This window comes from Pleurodeles waltl, chromosome 9 (assembly GCF_031143425.1).
Source record: "Pleurodeles waltl isolate 20211129_DDA chromosome 9, aPleWal1.hap1.20221129, whole genome shotgun sequence".
In the NCBI taxonomy this organism is placed as follows: domain Eukaryota; kingdom Metazoa; phylum Chordata; class Amphibia; order Caudata; family Salamandridae; genus Pleurodeles; species Pleurodeles waltl.
The window spans coordinates 1,056,704,822-1,056,723,133 of NC_090448.1; the positions used below are offsets into that span (position 1 = coordinate 1,056,704,822).

Sequence of the window (18,312 nt, forward strand, 5' to 3'; positions counted from 1 at the left end):
CACATTGATGCTACAAATGCCTCCTCGAGCATGGGGCAGGCAGAAAGTGATCTTCTGCTGTTACCATTTCCACAACATCACCTGTCCAAGATGTGGATGTCTTCTACTCCAACTCAACACAAACAGACAACATTGTCTACTATGAACCTCCACGCAAAGTGGATCCATCCACATGTAATGCACCGGCTCCTGTGTTTGCAAGGACTGATTCTGGTTACTTCATCGATCTTGATGACTTTTCTTCAACTTCATCCACACCTGCAACTGAAACTGTTTTAAAGACACTTAGGCCCGTATTTATACTTTTTTAGCGCTGCATTTGTGTCGTTTTTTTACGCAAAATCGGCGCAAACTTCCAAAATGTAATTGCATTTTGGAAGCTTGCGCCGATTTTGCGTCAAAAAACGACGCAAATGCGGCGCTAAAAAAAGTATAAATAAGGGCCTTAAGCTCTACATATGACTTAAAAATAACTATTTAATTTATCCATGGAACTATCTGTGGATATTTTTGACACTGCTTGTTTTTCTTTTATGAATTGGTTTTCTTTACTTATAAATGGTCATTATCTTCCGGAATGCTCTTCTGTGGAGCCGATGGATGAAGTCTTAATTCCATATATTTCCTCACATGAGGTTCAAAGAGACTTGTCCCATGTGAACATTTCAGCAGTGACAATTCCTGATCGTGTTGTGTGGGATAAAGTTTCATTTGATATATACAGGCCTACTGAGCTCATTCAAATTCCATATGTCTTTCAAATTTGAATGACTTATTTAATTACACCTGGTCTTGTTTCTGATAACTGGGATGTTCAAACATTTGATTCCTTGCTAGCTGACTTGCAGGATTATACTGTATTTGAAAGTGATGGTGTGTACACTAACACAAACAATTATGGGGAAATGTTCAGTTATAACAATTGGGACATTACTACATGCACCGATCAACTAGACAGGGATCAGTATTCAATAACACACAGTGGGACCAATGTTCAACTCTGCTTGTGGGGAGCCCAAAGTATGTTTCAGATACATTTCTATATTTTTCTGGGCATGACATTAAGAATGCAGAATCCCACTATTTCAAGCTACCACCTTCTAAAATTAGGAAGATTTTGCTAACAAACACAAAATTGATTTATTAACATTCCTTTGCTTCCCAACTTGCAGTTGAAGGATATGAATACTGGAGGAACACTAGTGATGTAAAGAGTGTACGGGGAATACAAGATTGGCAAATTCAGTGTAGGGAAGCTTTATTCAGAGCCTGCCTTATCCCTGTTCAAATGATCTTTTTAAATGACACAATTCAACAGGCATCCTGTCTAGGGTTAGCGAAAATAAAATAAATTAGTGCGCGGAGTATCCCTACACCGGCAACATTCATAAATTAGCAGTCTTTCCTAAATGTCACAGAGGAAGAATTAGATGCAAAGTTTCAGGCTGGTACCTATAATTCTTCACTTTCCAGTCCCGGCTGGTGTTTATTGTTGGCAATAGACACAAATAGATGTCAGGCGCATTGTGTTAATTCCTGAGGGGATTTCAGGATTAGCTGGCCAGACCCTTGCTTTGTCTAGGGTGAACACTCAGGTATAGTTACTGCATATAGTGTGGGTAAACTGTGCCAACAATGGTTACAGACTAACACCTTAGCAGTAGCTAAAGAGCATCTTAATATATTATCTGAAGATGTAGACTTGCAAGATTTCTTGTTAGGCCTCAGAAAGCTACAAGAATCATCTTACAATGTAATACAATGAAATCTGGAAGCTTTCTCAAATGGAAGCAGCTGCACGTTTAAGGCAGATAGATAAAGAAAATTTGGAAAAGGCTTTAGCTGTTGTAGATAGTGGCATGAATACTCTGTCCAACATTGGCATCATTCAGAATGACATGTCTTTTTAACACCATGGACAAAGTCGACTGCATTATAGCATGCAGTTAGGTTGGACACTACAGGTTCTGAAAAATGGCTGATTTCCATGGAACTACATTAACAGTAGTGATCTGTTTGCTGCTTTTAATTTATCCAGGGAACAACAGACGATGGCTAAAATGGAAGCGAGTTTCACCATGCTTCATATAGAAAAGTTAGAAAAGTTGCCTTTCACAGTTGCAGAAAGTCCATCAACAGTTTGACTTGTGCATGGCATTATAAATCTCCCCATTTCCGTGGGCAGATACAAGTGGCTAGGCGATAGCTATATTAAAGAAGAGTGGGAGTTGCCCTTTGGATATAAATGTCTGAATGGCGAAACAGAGGTTTTTCTCAGCTGAAATGAATGTGAGACTACTGTCATTCAATGATTTGCAAACAGGTGTCCCTTCATGGCCTTTGCAATGTGGGGGTCACAAACTTGGCCTGTTTTCTGAAGGGTACCCATGTCCCTTTGATTCCTCTAGCATTTCATATACTTTTGAATGGAAGTTATGTAGTCCTGAACGAAAAAAGCTGTTGTGGTTTGAGACCAGGAATTGCCCATGCAATTTCAGTCTCTAAGATTGTAACTTGCTACGGACGTGTTTTATTCCCCCCCACACAAGAGATAAGAGTAGCAGAAGTGTAGCCTCACATTGATACTACTAGTGTAAATTATGACAAGCTGAGCAGACTAAAGGCGCTACTGTTCCAGAAACAAATTGTGTTAACATCGGCTAGAGAGATGTATGCTCTCCAGATAGCAAGATCATCATCCGAGAAACCATCCCTAATACATGCCAACTTCCCAAGCACTTTGCAGAGCTGGTATCCAGAATATTCAACGCTTCGTGCACTACAGGGATTGCACACTTCTTTAAGGCTGTCTGGTGTTGATTTGTGTCCAACTTCCAGACTGTCTTCGGAGTCATTTCTTCAGCCATCAATTCACTCTTTTCCAGTGTGTTTGGCGGTTTTCCTGTGACATTTGTGTTGATCAGCGGGACACTGCTGCAGTTGGTGCTGATACACAGTGGTTGTGCCTTCTAAGCTAAGCGGAGTGATGGAGCTACTACTACCAGCCCAGCTGCGCCATGATCGCATGGTACAGTTCTTTGGTGCTCTGTTGCCAGAAGAATTGGAGCATGATTGGTCACTGTCATTCTGGCCAGTCTTATGGTATGTGCAACCAGTCTTTCATTGCACCTGGTGCCTCTTCAAACATCTACCTTCGGTGTGTCTTGCTGTTCCGCCAGTGCTTCCTGTTGACCAATGACTGCTGATGTTCCTGATAAGAGTTCATTCATGGTCGTGCCCCATGAGACTGAGGCTGATTTACGAGGCCACTTACAATCCACCCTTGGTGGACTATCTGGCTCCTTTCAGAACTTTGGATGGTGCTGCCATTGCAGGTGGTCCTGCTCCTGAGGCTGCTGCGCACTACTGCTCTGTGAATCTGTCTGCCAATCCTGTCATTGATCTAACATCTGATGATATGGTTTTCTTCCTGGATGCCCTTCCTTTCAATGGCTTTGAAGACATTCTTCAAGATCATGACTACTGTTAACTGAATTTGACCATTGGCTTATTCTAAGGTTTCAAAGTTATGCCACAATTGCCTTTAAATTTGGCCTGCTGTGCTTGTCATGATCGACATTTTGCCTCTAAGTATGTTTTTTAGCTATTTTTAACAAGTTTCAATAAGATTTTAGCTATATTTTAATATGATTTTAGCTTATTTTAAACCAGAGCTTTTTAGTTTGGGTGCATTCACCTTCTTTGGCATCATCATTATGGCGTCATACTTATTCCCGGCAATGGGGAGGGTGTAGTGGATTCTATTTGGTTTTATCAGGAATCAGGAGATAGATTAGCCTTCTGGCTTGTGGACCTGTGCCCCTGTCACCTAGTGATTTTTACCCTACTTAGCCTGCTCTGTTTTATCACATTTAGTTAATTATTTTTCTAAGATGGCTGCTATGTTTATATTTAAGAAGGTGTTTTGATTTCATGTTATCAGTGCCACTCTGTGAAGGCATCACTATCAGCAGCAAAGACAAGTGATACACGTAGAGATTCACATCATGTACTTTCCCACTTACGTGTGGCAGTAACATAATGTGCCTTATCAGGGAATTGTTGATATAAATAGCCACCCCAAGCATGACTTCTTATCTACTGTTTGGGAACATACCTGCGTCAGGGGTCCTACAAGATCTGTATAAATACATCTCATGCAGACGGGGGTTATCAGAGGCATTCCTACAGGATGCCATCAACACTATCTATGCTACATGTCGCCTTGATGCAGACCTAGCATTTTCGTCCCCACGGAGTCTGATCTAGAGACCTCATTCCAAGGTAACAAGGGTTGGGGAGCTCTTCTCATGGATATGGTACTGGCTGATTAGGTTTAACACACCTAGTTCTCTTTAGGTTAGAGATTAGGTTCTCCATGCTAGGGTATTAGGGTATATTTCACATCTATTTTACATCTCATGCTATTGCAAGATGGTGGGGGTCTTGTATTCATGATTCTCGTTTTTACAGTTCTGTTTCTTGCATTGTTCATTATCCTAATCATTGCAGCCCATGCATTTTACAGTAGGTTGCAGTCTGGGTAATAAAATGTATTGACAACTTTACTGCATCTCCTTCATTGCCTATGTGTGAACGAGACTTGTTGCTCATGTTAGAAAAGGGTAATCTCCTTTTAACCACGACTCCCCTGAGATGTTGCACTCTTGAGTCCATGCATAAAGGCTGCCACAAATCACCTTTTACTATTTGGGTTTTTGGTGAGGTATTGCTTGTGAGCCGGGAGGGTTTGGCTGACAGTTGCGACTTGTTGTAGGATTGGCTTAGTCGCCTACGACCAAAAGTGCTGTCATCCCTAAACCAGCAGTCTTGCTTAGAGCAAGAGCCCAACTACAATAATACTATATATCTGACCTGAAAGATGGAGGATTATGTCATATTTGAAGAGATTAAAAATTGTGAACCGCCAGGAACCTGGGCTCAGATTTGAATAAGATGGTATTGTTTCTTTTACTAGTCTTTCAATGTCTAAGACGATAGAGGTGTATTTGTTTACTCTATTTCCTAACTATAGCATCCCTGTAACCTTTGTTTTTTTCAGTGAATTTCTAAGGTTTTAAAAAAATTATATTTCCTAACTTTAACATCCCAGTAACATTTGTATTTTTCTGTGAATTTCAGCATTTTTAAAAATTGTATTTCCTAACTGCAACCTTTGTGAGTGTGTGCGTGAGTGGCTGTATACGTAGATGAGTGGGTGTGTGTGATTGTATGGATCTCTGAGTGGATGTGTTAGAGGGTTTGTGAGTTTGTGAGTGGCTGTATGGGTCTGTGACTGGGTGTGTGAGTAACTGTATGGGAGAGTGTCTTAGTGAGTCTGTAAGTGGGTGCATGAGTGTCTGAGTGGATCTGTGAGTTGGTGCATGAGACTCTAGGTTTGTGAGTGAGTGCCTGACTGTCTTTGAAGGTCTTTTTTACTTGGAATATCAGGCCTTTATGAGAAAATCATGAGAGAAACAGTTTTCTCTCAAATATGTTTGATCAAATGCCAGCTAAGGATCAGCACTTGTTACAGGATAAAATCATCCAATGGAATTCCTAAATTGAGCATACCACCAAAACCAATGATTTCTATTGTGACTTGGTATAATTCTTTATATGTGTAGCTTTTTGTGACTCTCGGGACTTAGCATTCATTACAAGGCATTTCAGTGAGGACCATGTCTGTAATGGCTACTTTAACATGTTGTCCATGTTGTGGCCAGCCAATCAAGGGGTGTCCCTTTGGTACCCAAACCTCACGTACCTCTGAGCATAAGGATGTGCTCACCTTGCCCCTTTGTTTTTTGTATTCATTTTCAAGACCATGTCCTCGAGTCCTGTAATGGCTTTTACAAAATGTTGCAGCCAGCCAATCAAGATTGACAGGTTCCAGTTAAAAGCTATCAGAGCAAATCTGGACACCAGCGGTCCAGATACACCTAACTTTTAACCCTTCATGCCTGATGCCAAGATACCTCCACAATTTTACCTCCAGTATGCCAGCACCAGCATTTTTCCATGGCTGCCAATTCCAAGAATTACCTGCGGTATTCCAGCACCAGCCTATTATCAGGGATGTCCCATATGCCAAGGATTACCTGTAGTATATCAGTGCCATTATTTTGTTATTGGTGCGTGTCATGTTACAAATTGCCTCTGGTATGCCAGTAGTTTGCTATGGCTGCCTCTGTAAGCCAAGAATTACCTTAAGTAGGCCAGGGTCAAAGGAAGACTTACAAGCATGACACCACATTGTCATTCACATATTCATTTTCAATCACTCAGACTAATTTTCACTCATACATTCACACTCGCCCACTCTCACTAACATTCACTCTTATGCTCACTCACTCTGACTCACTCATTCTCTCTCACAATTATACTCACTTACTGACACTGACTCCTATGGATCTCTCTCAAACTCTTGAAAAGTTTCTTACCAGGGCGGTAGCTTCGGGGAGGGTGGGGTGTTTGGTGTGTTACCCCCCCCCCCCACCCCCAATAAATGTATTTTCTGAAACAAATTTGGGTACAGGTGCTTTCAGTAGGGTATTGTGAGATGTCAGATTTCAGTAGGAATTTTTACATACACACAGACAAAAATGCGCACACATTATCTCTCTTTTGAAAGTCCTCAAAAATGTTCATTAATTTATTAAATAGTGTGTGTTCTCTCTCACTACTCGTACTAAACCGTATTCCTCTCCTTTTTCACTGTCCCTTAGGTCCCCCACATGCACCCTGCTTATCCTATAATGTATTTAAACATTATATGCCATCCTGATTGTTGGAAAATCTGAAGCTCCCCCCCCCCCATCTAACTGACCAAGCTAAGCGCAATCTCTCACCCTCATATTAAATTATATGAATTCATTCTCAGTCAACCACTTTTAATCACTTGCAGTCATTGATCTCAGTCACTTATTCCCTGAGGCCAGGAATAACAAAGGCAGTTTCCAGGACTCTCAAATTAAAAGTCAGGAGTCACAGCTACAACACCTGGTGCACCTAAATGAGTTCCATGAAAATAAGATCAATGAGCAAACATTTTGAATTAAAAAAAAAGAATATCCACATTTAATGCATAGCCACCCCAGAGTTTTGCCTTTTTCTGACCCCTAATTTTGCTAGCCATGGAATGTGCACTACACACCTGCTAAACAGGAGTAAAATGCCTGTTATCTCCATAAAAATGGGTAAATGGCTTATCCCTAATTAACTTATTTACTTTCCCCATATGTTCCAAGTACATAGTACAGAAAAGATATCCTGGGTCTGGAATTGAAATGTTACCTCTGGCCCACAGCACCTATTGTACTGTCCACTATGATAGCAGTGAAAACATAGCTTTAGGGTTGCTCAAATTGACAGCAACAGCTTGGACCCTGCTGCACAGACCTGTCAAAAACACTCTATTGACGGGTAGTAAAACCTGATTTTAAATATTAAATAAGTCACTCCTAATCACACCTTGCTGCTCACAAAGTAGGGTGCATACTATTTAAGAGTAGAACAGGTTTGACATTAGGCATGGCATGTTTATCCAGTGACTTGGCCCAAAATGACAATGTCACTGGTCAGTCTGTAACTGGTCCATAGGAAATATTAAAGTATAAATTATATTCTGTAAGCTATGATCTTAGACCTATACCCACTACAGACCCCATTCAAATACTTCTTTTTATATCTAATAAAAAATCCAGTCTAATAGTGAGACCAGATTTTTAACATATAAATTGGAAAAGTAACTTTAATAATGTTACATTTAACCTTCTTAAAGCTTTTCATGGCTAATTTGCGTTGGCTCTTCATCCACTGCCCATCCAGTGCTTGGTCTCAATGAGGTGTAAAAGAGGTGTGAAACCTACTCTCAGAGAAGAGACAATGGCCTGGGCCTCGGTAGGTTTTTACTTTCCTTTGCAGGAGGACCAGCTTGGGTAGGCCCAGAAAATGTATTAACTTCAAAGGGAACTGTTCTGTCAGCAGCAAATGTTAAGTTACACTTGGCAAAACCTATCCTTTGTCCCCATAATCAGGCTGGCAGCAAACCAAGTGGGAAGACCGAGGAGGAGACTGCTCATTACCCTAGCTGCACCTCTGGGTGGGAACACCGACTCAGCACGAGAGTAGAAGGGATTACCCATCTTGGATTTTGGGAGTGAGGGGGACTGTCATATTGTTTGCAGTAGGGCAAACAGAACTTGCTGCAAATGTGGAAAGGGTTGCCATTTAGAACCTTCATCCCATTCATTGGGGAGTGTTCCAGATGTTTCCCTCTCTCACTAGCTGGTGCCTGAAGGAATTGGGATCTCTGGAAATGCTTGAAGATGGCTTGTTTCCTTCTTGAATGAGAGAGGTTTCAAGTCAGTGAGGGATAATGTTATTCCACCACTCAGCAGTTGAGATGTGGAGTTCCACAGGGCTCCTCCTTGACCCCACCCCACTCTTTAATGTCTATGTCTGCCTGATACCACGGCCACCTTGACAAAACTCAACAGCTGTTTGAAGAAGGTATCCGAATGGATGGCGGGCAGCTGCCTAAATTCAAATGGAGAGAAAACTGAGGTGATGGTGGTAGGTAACAACCCATCCCTCTGGCAACTGGTCAGCTAGCCTACTGAGGTAGGGGAACGTCCTCAACCGAAAAAAGAGGTAAAGAGCTTAGGTTTCACCCTAGATAATCAGCTACCTATGGCCTTGCAGATGTCCAAGATTGCTGATACTTGTTTCAGTCTATTGAGAGCACCCAGGAAAACCTTGAAGTGGCTTCCAGCTGATTCCAGAAGAATTATGATCCATGGGCTAATCCCATCACACCTTGATTATGGCAATTCGCTTTATTTGGGTAGCCCAGAGGTGGTGGTAAGGAAACTTCAAATCATCCAGAACTTCACAGCCCAGACTCTCTTGGGGATTCCAAAATCACAGTTAGAGAGGGAAACACTTAAAGTTCTTCATTGGTTGACCATAAGAAGCAGAGTCCAGTTCAAGGCACTCTGCTTGTTTCATCATGCCAAATAGAAGTTGGGCCTAAAAACCCTTCTCCAATTGATCAAACCTTATCAACCTAACATGGTCCTTAGATCCTGTGCACTGAATTTTTTAGTCACATCCAGGATAAACAGGTCTAGGTGTGGAGGATGATCATTATTTTTATATCTTGCCCCTAAGCTGTGGAACTCTCTTCCGCTAAGGCTGAGAGGCAAAAACTATTTCCTGCACTTTAGTAAACAGCTAAAAACCTATCCCTTCCCTTAATGTGTGGTGCCTGTTTTATCAGTGTTTTCCAATAGCACTGGGAAGCCTGTTTTTGGGTAGCCATGTGCTTTACAACTTCGGTGTACTGAATTGACAAAAATGTGGCACGTCTAGGGGCCATCCTCAGAATACTTAGTAGACCTGTGGAACATTGGAAGAGGACTAGACCTGCTGTCTGTGACTTGAGAGGAGCTCTGATGGATTGGACCTGCTCACTCTAATAGCCAGGAGAAAGAAGTGGGCTGCAAGGGTCAGTCAGCTGAGTTGTTGTATGGCTATAGGAATACAACAAGCTGCAAGAGGCCTTAAGTATCCAGCTTACTGGTGGACCTGGACTGGACTTTTATGTCAGACTCTGCCTGATACTCTGGCAGTCTCTAGTGCCCAGCCATAAAGTTGCGAAGGCCATTAAAGTATAATCCTGTGATTGTTGGTCCCAGGAAGGAATTTTGGAAACATTTCAAATCTTTTTCTCCAGAGCCCCGGAGTTTCAGGGGGAACTGTTGGAAAAATGATCTAACCAACAGTTTCACACTGTTGAATTGAATTTCAGCTTTGTCCCAGTCAAGGCTTCCAGCGCCTCAGAAAAAACTCTTAAGTTCAACTTTGTGTAGGGACTTAAAAACATTTCTGGATGAATTCTACAAAGCTCCAGAGCTGCAGTGGGGTCAACTTGCTTCACGTATCTGGCCTTCTTTTCAAGGCAGAGGCTATGATTTCAGCAAAGTCAATTGTCTGTATTAGGACTTAAAAGAAATGTCAACACTTTTTTAAAAAAAGGTGACCAAGTCACTTTCTGAAATGGGACCTTAAACCTTTTCAAGCTTTTGACTTCCATACTTTTCACCACAACCAAACTACCTGGTGTATCCGATCAGGGCTCCATCGTGGTTGGTTTCAAATGGCCCCTGAGTCTTTGTCTACCGCTCTCGTAGAATACCATTGGGGCATTGTGGTTTTTGGCACTATTTCTACTAAATCATTTAAAAAAAGCTTATGTTTGGTTCCTCATATTGGATTGTTGTCATTATCTCTATTTCTCTAATTCAGTTTAGGATTCTTCTTGTTTGGTGTTATGATGTTATTACTAATTTGGTACTCTACACATTGCCCTAAATTAACCCTGTCTGCTCTGCGCCTTAGCTACCGGGGGCTGGGCTCGGGTAATTTCCTGACTTTTTCAGGGTTCACGCTGACATGAAGCATTATTATTCCTTTAGGTGGGCAGATGCCTACCCCAAATAATAATCCACTTTTTTACAATAGCTTTTCCCCAAAATCTGACTCAAATTTTCGAAGATCATAAAGACTGTTGGTTGGGAGATTGCATAAAACAATACAGGACACACAAAATGGACTAACAACCCAGCAAATGCAGCAGGACATTGCCACTTCTTGTCATATAAACAAACTGCTAGAATATAGTTCTCAACTATCCTCTGAGGTTAGGCCTACAGTGATATTGGAGGTACCCAAATCTAGTGAAGGATCCATGTTTCTTTCCCACAATCTAGCACACCCCAACATGGGCCTAGATTTATTAAGTGCTGCCCGGGTGCTCAAGTGTTCTGCACAATCTTGCGATTCACTAACGTGCCTTTTATCTTGGTTTGCATTGCTTTGCGACACACAAGTGCTCGTGCAAAATATTAGTGAATAACCCCCATAGTTTTCTAACTTGTACGCTATACGGATGCCATAAATGGAAATCCCTATTCCTAGCGTTTGACGAGCAGACAGCAAGTAGCTGCATGCTTGGCTGCACCTATTCTCGCACTCTCCACTACACCCCTGCTTATGCACTGTGAAGAACCTCACTCTACTTCTACCCTGCCTCCAAGCCTCAGGCACCTCACCTTTTTCTCTCTTAGGCAAACTACATCACCTGTAGCATACACAGGAACCTAATGAAAATTAGGGCACTCTGTGACATTGTGCCATGTTCAAATCTAAGACCTAAGTCTTGGGGTATTGTGTACCAGGGCCGCTATGCCAGAATCTGTTAAAAGGCTTCACATATATTGTTACGAACTGGATTCCAGTTTTCTGGCCCTTTTAGATAGTGACTTTGGTGATCAGTCTCGGCTTCTTGGTAATGATACGACTCTCAACTTCAGAGTGATTTTGCCCTTCATCATAAAACTGACTAATTCAAAGCTAGTAATCCCCTTAGAAAAACGATACCTTTTTTTGTAAAATAGCAATGTTCAGAGCATCTCTTCAGCATAGATTAAATTCAATAATCTAAAATGTTATATTCAATAAACAAATTTTGAGTTGCACATTCAATTTACCTTATATTTCTTTCCCAGTTGAAACGGAAAACCATCCGTCTTTTCCATCTCTGTTCCCCATCTGTTATTTTTCTTGTGGTTGCAAACTGTATATAGTTTCTTGTGATAGTTGAATCGTGGATTAAAGACGAACGGGGTGTTTTCCTTATCCTGCACAAATTCAACTCCAAACCTATGAAAGAGAGAAAGAGGAATAAAATCATACTTTTAATGAAGTTAGCTCATTGAAAACACTATAACTAACCAAATACTAGAACATAACTTTTAATTTACATTTTTCTTGAGCAGGATCAATATTCAAACACTAAATAGCAGTTCCATCCATTTGAATATATTATTTGTTTGTATTTTTGGCGTTTACACGATTAACGCGCAGTAGAGAGTGGAAGTCGATACTACATCTGAGGCCACATTGAAATGGACTGAGGCAAAGGAGGAGTCTAACACTGAGACATTCAGGATGCAGTGCTGAGCTAGATTTCCAAGGAGACGTTATTGTACATGAATAACTAACAGGCAGCCAGCAACATGCAAACCTTCATGAAGCTCCGAGCACACAGTATTACCCTCACGGGCCTCCATTTGTTGGGTTTTCTACTGCAGACACATTGCTTTGCAAGTGGTCCCATATATCCCTCGGTTGCAAGTGCGAGGTATCAGTTTCTGAAACCCTTCCAGCCCAATAGTATATATTAAATCATTAAGCCAGTCATCCACAGTTTGTAGTGGTTCCACCTAGCAAATGGACACTCTCCCCTGAGCTAACAGCAGGGTAATAGTTGCATATTTCCCTGCAGAGGCTGGGACCGCCTTAAAAATCCCAGTGGTGCCATAATGGAAGATGTGGCAATAGACACCCCACCATGCTAAAGAGCAGGTCAAATGTACCACACCAATATGCAGTCAACCAAAGTACATGTCCAAGCTACATGTATGAAACCTGCCTCCAGTTAATGCCACTGAGGACAGCTACGATCTGCCACAAGTCCACATGAACTCAAGGAGGCAGGGGTGCATTAACTTTGTAAATATTTACTATGTAGGATGTAATGTCTACTGTTTGAGGACACAATTCGTATTTATGACATTATTGGTCATCAGTCAAAGTAACCTTCAAATCTGCAACCCAATGTGCTCCACCTGTCTCTTCCTTAGTTTGTCTGATATTTGAGACAGTATTGCAGAGCCGGGGAATACACACTTCAACAGGATTGCTGCAGTAATATGCACATGGGCAATCGATGGCTGCAACTCCCTCAGGAACGAGGGGGTAATGTTTGCATAGTGTGTTTGACTCTGTCACACAAAAACGTGTCTAACAGCGTTGTTTCAGCCAGCGTTTGAAATTGGGCAAGGATTAAGAATCACTTCCTTGTGGTAGAAGTCCCCCACCAGAAGCAGTTGTAGATGTCTCAACTGCGATGTGCTTTGTGCTCACTTGTAGCCCATGAGTGTAGATGGTTTAGCAGAGACAGATCTGGTTAGTAAAGAACCCCCACATGGACACAAGCAGTCAACTGATGCCATGTCCAAGATGTGTAGGTCACTGTGAAGTACTGGGCCACCCAGTAGTACAGTTCAGTGCCACCCCCCCCACTCCTGATCATCAGACAACATCAGTGTATCCCAGCTAGACTACAATCCTTGCCAGGGTGAACCACAAAAGACACTAAATTAACCTGTTCTTCACCATCTGGTAACTTAGCACAAAGCAGTCAGGGTTAACTTAGAGGCAATGTATAAAGTATTTATGCAAAACACAAACATTAATAACGTAATAATACAACACAAGAAAAAAATCCAAAACCAATTATAAAAAGAGTACACTGTAATAAGTGGAATATATTACAAAAATACTGGTTCACTGTAGACCTATTTAAAATGATTCATCCTAATTTATACTGTGGATGTGATCACTATCAACTTAATATGAGCAAATCAAAAGAGCAAAATAACATCTAAAGTATGAAATTCAGTTCTTAGTCATTCACATATTCAAGAGAGCAATCAAAATGAGGAGGTTATTCAAAACCCAACTATGTCCATAACAACTTATTCATGTATTTCCATTTTTTTTAAAGTTACATAAACTCATAGCTCATCAAATGCCCACACACGTGAAAAAATGTTCCACTGTGAATTAAAAGTGAACAAAGTGTATCCACTATATCAAGTTGTATAACATTTGACTTCTTGGATTATTTCTCGTCTTGGGATCAAAGGGCGAAGTCTAGATACATAAATAGTCAATGACATTGCGACCTCTGATCACAACAAGGTCATCATCAGGACAAAAGGATAGAGGTGAGCACCAGATATTTGGAGAAGACGTCAGGCGAAAGGGAACCAATCTTAACAAAAAAAACAGAGAACTTCTGTGTAGGAGGCCCTGATGAAGGGTTCCTAGAAAACAAGTCCAAAAAATTGTGTCTGTAATTATGACAGAATGAATCCAGGAGTTTTATAGGGTGCAGATTTCCAATGATCAGTTTCAGCAACAATTGGCCACATGATAATATCACGTCTGTCGAGACTGAATCACTTGCTGAAGCTTGTTGTGTCCCTGTAACTCATAAAGGAGGTCAGTCAAGTGACCTCTGGAGTCACTTTGGGTATGCTGGAATCAAGAAAAGCAGGTCCAATCTTCCTTCTTCAGGGAACAAGGCAGTCAGTCAAGCAGCAGGGCAGTCCTTCTTCTGAATCTTCCCAAAATCCTGGAGTGTTCGCAATTATGTTTTTGAAGGTCCTCTTTTTATACCTCAGGCCAGCCTTTGTGTCGGGGAATTCCCTGACCTACCCCTAAAACTGGGTCTGATTAGTTCTTCCTCTTCCCCTGCCTCAAAACTGTCTACGGTGGCAAAAAGCAGGGCAGGTCTGCTGTCAGGTTCTTTTGTGTATGGTGTGGGCAATGTCCTTTGAAATGTAATCAGGGCAGGGCTCAGCCTCTTCCCAGCCACCCAGGTGCAAATGTTGACTGTCTGGGCCCAAAACACATTCTTGATGGGAAAGCGCTAACAGGCTCAGGCAGCTGAAAACTACTAGAAAGGCCACAGAAACTTTGGGCATGAAATGCTAGCCTTCTAAAAGTGGCATTTTCAAAATTATAATCTAAAATTCGACCTCACCATTAAAGAGGAATTTAAATTACAAGTTGTGCTACAGTGAAAATAGGTTTGGGGAATATTTCACTGTAAGGACATTTTCAACATTAATTTCTACATGCCCTACTTTTACATATCTACACCCTTCCTTTTTATTGGCAATAAGGACTACATATGGCTGACTTATTAATTTTTTACAGGAATGTTTAGACCTGCCAAAAGGGGTATCTTGGCAGGTCAAATGTATACCTTTAAGCTGTCACATACAGCTTACCTTTGTGCAGCTACCCCACTGCGTACAACTGTAGTCTCTCACCTGTAGTATGGAACTGTGTACATACACCTGTGCAAATGTGATCATGTGTAACCAGCCCAGTGCTCTTACTGTAGCTGCGCAGCAGCAGCCCAGTCTTAAAAGGTGGACCACAGAGGTGAAAATGTGCAGTTCAATTTACCACAAACTTACTGGGAGTAAGACTCAGATAGGTAGACTCACCCACAATAAAGGTCCAGTCCTAGTAATCAAAAAGCAAAAATCAGGGCGTACTTAATGGGTGGAACCCATTTGCAAAAGACAGCATCTGGTGAAGCAATACTTTTTAGTGTCCGCAAAAAAACTGTGCACAGTGTAAGGGTGGAGTTTTTGAGACAACCTTTCTGTGGAATCACCCCCCCTCCAAAAATCTCTTCAAATCATGCCCCAAAATACTTATATACTGGTGTTCTTTCCATTGGGTGATTATAGATTGACCAATTTTCTGTCTTTTCAGTTGACAGACGAAGATGATGATCTTAGTTTTCGCAGTGTTAATCAGGATGTTATTAATTTCACAGTGTGCAGACAGCTCCTCCAATTGCTTACGTAGCCCTAATGCTGTCTGATCTAGGAGGAGAGTACTATCTCCACACTATAGGAAGTTTAATTTTTGATCTGCCAGCTGCTTTGGATGTGAAAGGGTCAAAAAATTTGCCAGATGTAAGTTGAAATGTAGAGGGGCTCGAATCATCTCTGCTTCAACCCTTTGGTGCTTGTAATTTTGCAGTAAGTAACCCAATTGGATGTTAATTTGATTTTGACCCAAGTATTGTAGTGACAGCTAGTGATTGTATCGAGGAGCTGTGATGGAAAGAGCCAGTTTCTCAGCTCCTCCCATAACTTGCTTCATTTATGTTGCCAAAGGCCATTTTGAAGTTGATAGCAGCAGTGTATAGCAATTTAACCCTTGTCTTCATTGTTGCATCGATTAACATGGCCAGGGACAGAGGGTTATCATCAATACTTCATCACTTAATGAAGCCTGTTGAAAAATCCATTAGTAGGTTCTTTTCTGTAACCCATTCAGGAGGAATTTAGTGCATACCTTTCTCTCCAATCTCAAAGAGTGCAATCAGACAGTAATTTTCGGGTAATGAATTGCAGTCTTTTCTGTAAATGGGTAGCAACAAAGAGTTACACCACCTGTCATGGACTGACTAAGGGGACATGCCAGACATGTACAGTGGAAATTGCCCATTGCCTCGTTGATTGATGGAAAATGGCTGCTGGTATTCCACTGAGTCCATGGGCCCATCTTATGTGGGTAGATTTGATGACGATTTCTACCTTTTTGGTGGTAATTAGAAAGTTGTTTCCCCCAGTAGCTTTTGTTGGCACTCGAGGACTATCAAGGTCTACTGTTCTTAGGCTCTTCTAATGATGCAGTATCATAAAAGTAAAGGTAGCGGTCAAATGCAGACACAATAGTCACACTGAATGTTTGCCACACTTAGGGCCTGATTACAACATTAGCGGTCCAACCGGGCTGACCGACATGAACACTGTATTACGTTTCCGCCAGTGAGCCCAGCGAGAACAGTGCTACAGTATTGATCTCAGCTATTTGCGAAATGTGAGTGTGTCAATCTTCCCATCTATTCTTGCAAGGCTATGTTGCATCCCTGACAGAACAGCACATAAGACACAGTCAACGGCCTCCTTTTCTGCACCAGCTGCACCCCCATCCAGTATAGGGCTGCCTTAGCAATCCTTGCCTGATTTCCTCTGGCCAAAATGTAGCTTGGATTGTGATTTGTCAGGCTTGTCTATCTTACTGCCCAGACAACAACTATCTCAGTAGACACTGAGCCCAGAACCTCTCCATTCCGTTGCCAAAACCGGGACACAGTGAAAAGGATTCAAAGGAGGCTGCTTCCCCCACTTGTCCTCCATGCTGGTCTCAGCAAGTCTCCTAGTAAATGTGTGAAGGGCCCCAAGTGGGCACCAAGATACTTCACAACTGGCATCCCCACTCAGCCAGCACAGTGGGCCGTGCTATTAGGCCCCTCCACCACACTGCACAAGGCCTCCACTGCACACAGTCCTTGCCGAACGAACTACGCACACCATACCAGTTTACGGCCGGCCACAGCCTGGTCATGGTGCCATCTGGGTCATCACTCCAGGTTGCCGTCCACATCCGGATCTCCAATCAATTGGGCAGGCACCACACTCAGCCCAGTGGTCTCACCATAGGCCGGCCTTTATCTCTGGGCTGGGACAGGAGCATCAGCAACGTCTAGCGACCGCAGCAGAACATTCTGGCTCCGGTCCCACTACATGTAAATGGGTGGTTGCACAAGGATACGGGTGAGGAAGAAGCAGCTGAAGGAGCTCACCTAAGAGGAGGCCATATTCAGGTCAGGCAAGCTCCACTCCATACATAAACATATTTTGGATGGTTTAGTCACAATTCTATTTGTGCCCTCTCATTATGAGACTTCAGTCCATTGGTGCAAATTATTCAGAACATTTCACCAGATTGGCAACTAATGCCTGACTATACCTGGGTAACTATGAAGGACGTTCACAATATACTGGATTACACCATAGTACCCAATTTACAAAGTGATTATTCCCTTTAAAAAATGTCAATATTACCCAATCATGATTTATTGCCAACACAATTAGTGTTCAATCCTCAAGAAGGCATTGACAAACTCATAAAATACAGTGGAGCTGCATTGAGATTTAAAACCTGAAGGGCGCATTGGATCAATGCCATTAAGACAATCTTGGCAAAGATAGTCTTCCTCTCTCCATATATGAAAAATGGCCTCCCTTCTTGGCTGGGCTATCTCAGATATCAGTTAAACCCTCTCTGCACAGCCCAGAAGGATCTTAGCATTTAAAGAGTGGTGCCTTCAACCAAATTACAAAGGCAATTGGGAAATAAAGGCATTAAATACTCAACTAAGCCTAATAAGCTTGTGAGGCAATTTAAGCAAGTAATGCGTCACCCAAGGGTAATAGTGGGAAAAAAAATATTCAGTCTGCCTATATATAAAAAATTGGGCCATCCTAAAGTAAATGCTTGAGATATAACTTTTGACACTATGCCCTCATTACTAGGCAGGCGGACTTAAGACTGGCAACCTCGCGATAGCAGTTGGACTACCGCAGACAGGGCGGTCCGACTGCCTCATTATGACCCTGGCTGATCCCGTTATACCGCCAACACCACCAGGCTACAGCCTGGCGGTCCGGTGGGTGTAATCCGCCAGGGCAGCACTGCAAACAGCGCGGCCCTGCGGATTACGAGTTCCCATCCTCCAGCCTTTCCATGGCGGTAAAGAGCGCCATGGAAAGGCTGGCGAATGGGGCCTTCAGGGGACCCCCT

The 18,312-nt window shown here is 42.2% G+C and overlaps 1 protein-coding gene across 1 annotated transcript in view; it reads right to left on the reverse strand.

Annotated features, from left to right (window-relative positions):
* The window catches only part of LOC138258775 (galectin-3-like), a 195,173-nt gene that overhangs the window by 36,755 nt on the left and 140,106 nt on the right, over window positions 1-18,312 (reverse strand). Inside the window, exon 5 of the mRNA XM_069206021.1 lies at window positions 11,556-11,727. Coding sequence (XP_069062122.1) covers window positions 11,556-11,727 — 172 coding nt within the window. The remainder of the gene's footprint in view (window positions 1-11,555; window positions 11,728-18,312) is intronic.